This window comes from Apaloderma vittatum, unplaced genomic scaffold, assembly GCF_000703405.1.
Source record: "Apaloderma vittatum isolate BGI_N311 unplaced genomic scaffold, ASM70340v1 scaffold2828, whole genome shotgun sequence".
NCBI classification, from domain to species: domain Eukaryota; kingdom Metazoa; phylum Chordata; class Aves; order Trogoniformes; family Trogonidae; genus Apaloderma; species Apaloderma vittatum.
The window spans coordinates 19,690-26,261 of record NW_009731052.1 but is presented as its reverse complement, the minus strand read 5'-3'; the positions used below and the strand labels follow the sequence as shown (position 1 = coordinate 26,261).

Sequence of the window (6,572 nt, the reverse complement as noted above, 5' to 3'; positions counted from 1 at the left end):
GAATATATTGGTATAGAACTTGTTTTGTTTAGCTTGTGATCAGGTGGCCAGCACCCAGCCAGTCTGAAATTAAAATGAGCATTTGTAGAACAGAGGGATGAACAGAAGATCATGAGTTCTTCAGAAAGCAGGGAGCCTGAAAACAACAGCCCTGCACCTTCATCTTCTTAGCCTGAGGATTATGCGTAAGTTTTAAGTAGCCATAAACCCACATGCTATAGCCTGCTTGTTTGTTGCTGATATTTTTTTCCAAGCAGCTGTTAAAGATGGAAGTGTATTGTTTACTGGCTTGTATTTCAGAATGAACGAGGTGGATGTCCGTTGTCTTGCCAAAAGAGGATTGCTGCAGTAGTTCCTGTTGTGGGTAAGATCCTTCATCAGTAATGCAAGATTTAGGGGCAATTATGTATGACTAAAATGTTGCAATGCCTTTGGTTACAGTTACAAGCACATACTGTATTGATGTTTACTGTTCACAGCTGGTTACCAAGCGCAGAAATTATACCCAGCTAAAGGATGGGTAAAATAAAGTAAAATCTCACTAGCTTTTTAAAAAGTGCTATGTCCATACTTACCATAATTTGTGAAATTGAAATTAAAAATAAAGGAACCTTTGGAAAAAAATCGGGATAGTTCTTCAAAGTTTTACTTTTAATACTGTGCTCATACAGTTTGTGTAATTTAGCACAAATTTGGCATTTCATTTGCATTTAAAAATCCTGTGTAGCATGCTTCAGGCAAACAAAGCTGGCAAATCTAGTATTCAGAGCACCTTCATATACCGAGTCACAGAAATAGTGGTCTAATAGTACAAGCAAGGCAAAAGTGGTGTGCAGATGTGTTATCTCGTTACAGACTAGTGGAGAAAAATGTGTGCATTCAAAGTACACAAAGTAACAGCTTAGTAATACTTTGTGATTTGTTAAGGATAAAACCAATATCTGTGTGGGCTCAGGAGGGTTTTGAACAAAAAAGCTTCCCTCAAAAAGCTTCCCTCTGACAAAAGCAGAAAGAACTAGTCTTCTTGTTGCCTTGCTCAATTTGAGAAGATAGTTGTCCTTGATTTTCATACCAAACTCCAGTGTACAGTGGGTGGTTTGCACACCACAGCAACATACACAGTTTGATTTTATTTTGCGTGAACTCACCAAATGAATCAACCCAAAAGTGCTACAACTGTATGTGCACACTTAGGCTTTCTATATCTCCTTTAGAATCTGATGAGCATTTTTAGTTGTTACTAAAATATATTATATGCTCAAAGCATCTGCTTTCAGATTATGAAACAAACATAGCTTGGTGCCAGGCTAAAACAAATGTACTAAGTACATGGCTTAGCACCTGCACTTCAGGTGCCAAAGCGTTAATTGCAATGTGTCTTTGATAAACCATCATCCAAACATAATTTTCTGGAATGGTCCAAGGGATGTACAGTTCAGGTGTTTTACCCTTACCTAATGCCTGTGAACTCTCCACAGCATTTGCAAGAGACACTGTGATCTGATTTCACTGATGCAGTGAGTGCAAGAGTACAAACTGTCTGCACTTTACTGTCTGTGACATGGTTTTGTGATACAAACTTGATGTTGCCTCCATTGGTGATAGGTAAAAGTGTCTGACAGATTTGATACACTTCAGTGGACACTGCTTCAGGAACAGCAGAAATCTGAGGCATTTGTTGGTCTGGATGGCAGATCAAAGAGTCAAAATACTGAACTTTTGCTGTACAGGACAACAAAAAGCTAATCAGTACAGCATCAAGGCTAGGAATTTCTATGTGGCTTGCGAAGCATCAGCAATGATCTCCACCAAGATAGCTAGGAAAACTCATCTGGATGACTCATGGTCCCAAGTCCTGGCTGGTTGGGTTACTTTGCTTAGGCAAAACAGTCTTTTTCCACCAGAAGCAAGGACAAGTAACAATGCAGTACAGGAACTGGTAGAGATATTGCATTGGTTTTATGAATTGTAAGCTACAGCACTAAGAACTCAAGTTTTATGTGATTTTCCAATCTTTTGGCACTCCGCTGTTTAAGTATTGCTGGTATTTGCATATGCAGTGCTTGTTTTAAACATGCATATCCACAAGGGGTCTTCTCCTGTCCAACCTTTTGCATGTCATCTGCAGTTAAGAGGGCTGGACAGTGCCATTCCTCCTAAGGCTTCAGCAGCTAGGCTAGTGCATGCACTTACCAAGGACACTGCAAAACCAGGCCTCCTACAATAGTAGTATTAGCAGATGCTGCCAATGCAGGTAATGAGAATGCACTGCTTTTTTAGTCTCTGAATAAAGAGAATTCAGCTGTTGTCTTGTGGTTTTGCTCTCCTTCCCTCACAGTAATGGATATAAAGGCTGGTCTGTTCTCACTGGAGCCCCTGACTTTCATGGTATGGGCTGCACTAAAGGACCCAGGGCCAGCATCAAGTAACCAGATAGCACAGTAGTGCAGATGTTCTCTGACCATCTAATGTTTGCTACCTCAGGGTCTGAATACAACTCTGACCCACAGTAAAATGTTTGAGGTGCAAGGGAAGTTTCTGAACAGGGGAGGAAGGACAAACAAACAAATAAAACCACTATTATAACATTTAATGTGATTATTTTATTTTCTGATTTTATCAATGCACAAATTTCTCAGGGAAAACTGCATGGACTTCTGCATGATTTGCACACATGGAGCAGGTTTTTGTCCAGTTGACAGAAAAAGCATTTTCAAAACCGTTTGAAGAATCGTTTTCTTAACAGCCCTAGATGCTAAAAAGTGTTTAAGTAAAACTTATCAAATTTCTTTAAATCTTTCATCTTTTTTCTATGCCTGCACCCTCCCTTCAGCAGCTAGGGAAAAACATATCTGGCGTCTGAGACAGGAAAAATACAGAGCTTCAGGTGATCTGGAAAGCAAAAGCCTGGTCCCAATTTTAAGTTAAGCATTTCTTCCTGTGATACTAGGGGATGGAAAGATCAAATGACAGAGCTCCTTGCTGTTAGAACCTCAATACTGTTATTCCTGAACTGAGCTACTATCAACATAGAGCAAAGCCCATTTCTCTTTGACCTGCTCATGGAGCTACTGGCGTAGTACTGAAGTTAACTGGAATCACCAAATAAGCCAAGACTTAGTTCCTTAGTATAAGGAACTAAGAACCACTGGTCACATAAAGCCTACTACAACTTTGCAAATGGTTACGAGCCAGTATTTGCTGATTCTGAGGAAAACTGTGGTATAGAAGCAGTGGTTATTTCTGGAGGTATCAAGGAGATCTAGTGGTGTTTCTCAAGTGCGCTATGAAAATGTAAGTTCTCAGTAAGCATTTCTCATGGAAGAGAGGAATAAGTGAAAGCAACTTGTGTATGTTATATCCAGAATTATCCAGTAGAGTGGTTCACTACACTAACAGCTATTCAGTCCAAGATCATTGTACAGCAGAGGGAAGGCTGGTTGCTTCATTTTGCTTGGAGATGTTTGAGTGTGGAAATAGCCCCTTTTATTCCCCTGTATATTACTGGGCCTCAGAGTGGCTGGGTTAAGATATCAAAATAGTCCATTAAATGCAGGTCACAGGATAATCTTGTGACTGTTTACTCCATAAGCGTCTTCTTTCTGGGATAGCTGATCAGTTAGATAGGTTTGTTTTTCAGTTTTTCATTGTGTCAGATAAAGTGTGCTAATAATCAGCTGGATAAAGAGCTATGTATCAAGGACTAGTTAAAGACACACAAACCATGGTTTACCTAAGGCAAACCTTCATTGGTATTTGACATACTTTCCTCTCAGACTTCTGAATGTTGTGAAGGTGAAGTAAGGCTCAGATCTGACTTTTCAACCTGTGAGCAGGATGCAGGACAAGAACAGTGTACCTGCAGCCACCAAAACTACAGAAGAGAAGCACTATGTCACTGCAGTGGGAGAGTTTTCTTTAAAGGTAGAGTCTTTATGATTAGATATGCCACATCTGGGTACCAAAGAATAAACTGTCTCCTTTCTGCTGATTTGGTAGAGAAAGCAGTAGACTAAATCCTTTGAGAAAACAACAAATTTACTGTTGGCTATATCTGGAAGGCAAAGATTCTCACTGCTACACTTGTCAGTTTGTTTGGACTGCTCTGCAGGCTGTAAACTCACTAGACCATGTTATTCCTTCATATGCAAAGCTTCTAAAATGGAACTTTGCGTTCTAAAGATGATCTTATAAGTAACTGCTTCCACCAAGTCCTTCATAACTACAATTTCTAGATGCAGCCTTTTTGATTGTAGAGGCAACTTCCTTTGTTTCCACCCACTGAAATTACTACCTGCTATTGGTAATTATGTCATATTTACTTTGCAGCTAAAATCCAAGAAACTGAAAACATCGTCACGTTGTAGACTTCTCATTTCACATAAGTCAGAAATGAGATATGGATCCCCAAGTGTTAGCTATAATTTGATACATCATACACATATTCCCCAGTATACATCAGGATATGGTCATAAATAATTCAGCTCTACTTAATTACACATTAGTTCCTATGAAGTCTGATGCAATTTAGGAAAAATACAAAATGGTAATACCTCAATTAGGAAATGCTCAAGTAGACACTAACTATTCAGAACACCACTCTGATCAACTAGCTGCTCTCATCAAATAAAAATACTGAGCAATGTATTCCCTCCACCCGTTAGGATTTGCAGTCCATTCCTATAATTCTTCCAGGTACCTAGTAAATTCTGCGCGTAGTATAATCCAGTACCAGGCTTGCAGCTCCAAGAAGAGCAGGGTCTGCCAGATTTGAGACCACCACATCCACACTTCTAACAGAAGACAGAGCCTGTTGATTTATCACATCTTTGACAGCATTAACATAGTGGTTAGCTAGAACTCCAGAAAGGATCACAAGAGAGGGGTTCATGGTGTGCAGAATGTTCACAACTCCAAGGCCTAATGCTGTCCCAGCTGAAAAGATAAAGTAAAAAACAATTAAGTAGAATACTCAAACCAGTCCAGGCATCAGTACATGAAATAGGTCTGCTAGCAGCAAATGTCAAGAAAGTGTTCTATTTCGTAGACAGTTTTGAGACAATATCAGTTAATTCTTCTTTGAAAAGTAAAAGGCAATTCTATTGCACAGTAATGCATTATGCAATGATACAATGTGAAAGATAAAGCAATGCATTACCACACTCAAAAGCTAAAATACATAGTAGAGTACTGCTATCCTTAGTGGTAATGACTACGTGTGAGGAAAAGGACTCTGTTTAAAGCTAGTAAAACAGTAAAATATCCCATGTAAAGTAATATGTAAATTGCCTTTGCTTGCTGAGGCTAGCCACTGACTTGCCTACAAGAATGTTGAGACCTCACTTTTTTAAAGCTGATCTTTGCAGCAGCTCTTCATGCTCTCATTTAGTGGAACGCTTTTAATACCTATTTCTACTAACACTTTCTTCAACATATTTAACATTCCATTACCATTAGTAATTTTTATATAGAGAGGTCTTCAACATGTAGAGTTGTGTTTAGAGTGTTACAATGTGTTACCATTTCTGCATCCTCAAATATGTAACCATGGGAGGGTTTAATCCTTCAGGCTATGTTCTCACCTGTTCTGAGAATGCTGTCCGCTTTTGTGTTCCCAAGTTTAGCTGCTTGAATGAGATGTGCAGCACTAACAATCTCGTCGTCTTTCATTGACATTCCTTCTACTAAAAGCAGATCCTCTGTTTGAAAAGGAGGGAAGCCAACATAAAGACATGGTGATGTGGCAAGTCAAGAAATGGTGGGCTCACAAACAGGCAGTTAATATCTTTACGTCTCTTTTACTTGCATACTGAGGTCTGGAATCCTTAGCAATCTGTCCAGCCCTGAGTTCAGCCAAAGCAGTCATATCCCTAGTATTCAAGGAACTACTTGTAGAAGCAGGGCATCAAACTCACATGGTTATAGTACTATTCACTAATTTTGTCAGCCATTAAAGTTAGGAAAATAAAATACAAATATTCTCAAACTTAGGTAAGATTGAGAAACTATTTTTGAAAGAGAATCACTGTGAAACCAAACCTCACAGAATGCCTATCAGATTACCTTAGAGCATACTTATAAAGGAAAGACTAAACTCTACTACATGTTTATGATAATTTTGAGACCAGTGGTTCCAAATATGGCTTGCCTGGGCATTGCCATCATTGAAGAGAGACTGTACTGTACTATGCAGGTTATGGTGGCTCCTGGGTTGGCCATACACAGGAATCCTATCTGGTTGCCAGTTCACCTATTCTCTGCTCAAAAAAAGATGGTAGGTCTATAATACCATCTTTGAAAATTTCTTCCTATATTGCAGTTTAGTAATTATGTTTTCAAAAGTAAGGTACCATCATGCAATTTCTTAGCTTCTCTCTGTAGTGCTATTCCAGAGGCATATGCTTCTATACATCCTTGGCTACCACACAGGCACTCTGGTCCATCTAAAGAAACAACAATATGCCCAAGCTCAGCAGCACAGAAAGAACTGCCATGAATCAATTCGTGTTGATGAATGATTCCACCTCCAATTCCTGCAAAGATAGGAAAACTTGTATGATTAAAAAAACACA

General features: G+C 39.1%; 1 protein-coding gene across 3 annotated transcripts in view; it reads right to left on the bottom strand.

Moving 5' to 3' along the window:
* Positions 1-4,699: 4,699 nt before the first annotated feature.
* Positions 4,700-6,572, bottom strand: part of GNE (glucosamine (UDP-N-acetyl)-2-epimerase/N-acetylmannosamine kinase) — a 19,015-nt gene continuing 17,142 nt past the window's right edge. For all 3 annotated transcript variants that reach the window (XM_009875026.1, XM_009875024.1, XM_009875025.1), the window contains 3 exons: positions 6,351-6,533; positions 5,583-5,699; positions 4,700-4,935 (listed from right to left, as the gene is read on the bottom strand). In XM_009875026.1, the coding sequence (XP_009873328.1) occupies positions 4,700-4,935; positions 5,583-5,699; positions 6,351-6,533 (536 nt within the window). The remainder of the gene's footprint in view (positions 4,936-5,582; positions 5,700-6,350; positions 6,534-6,572) is intronic.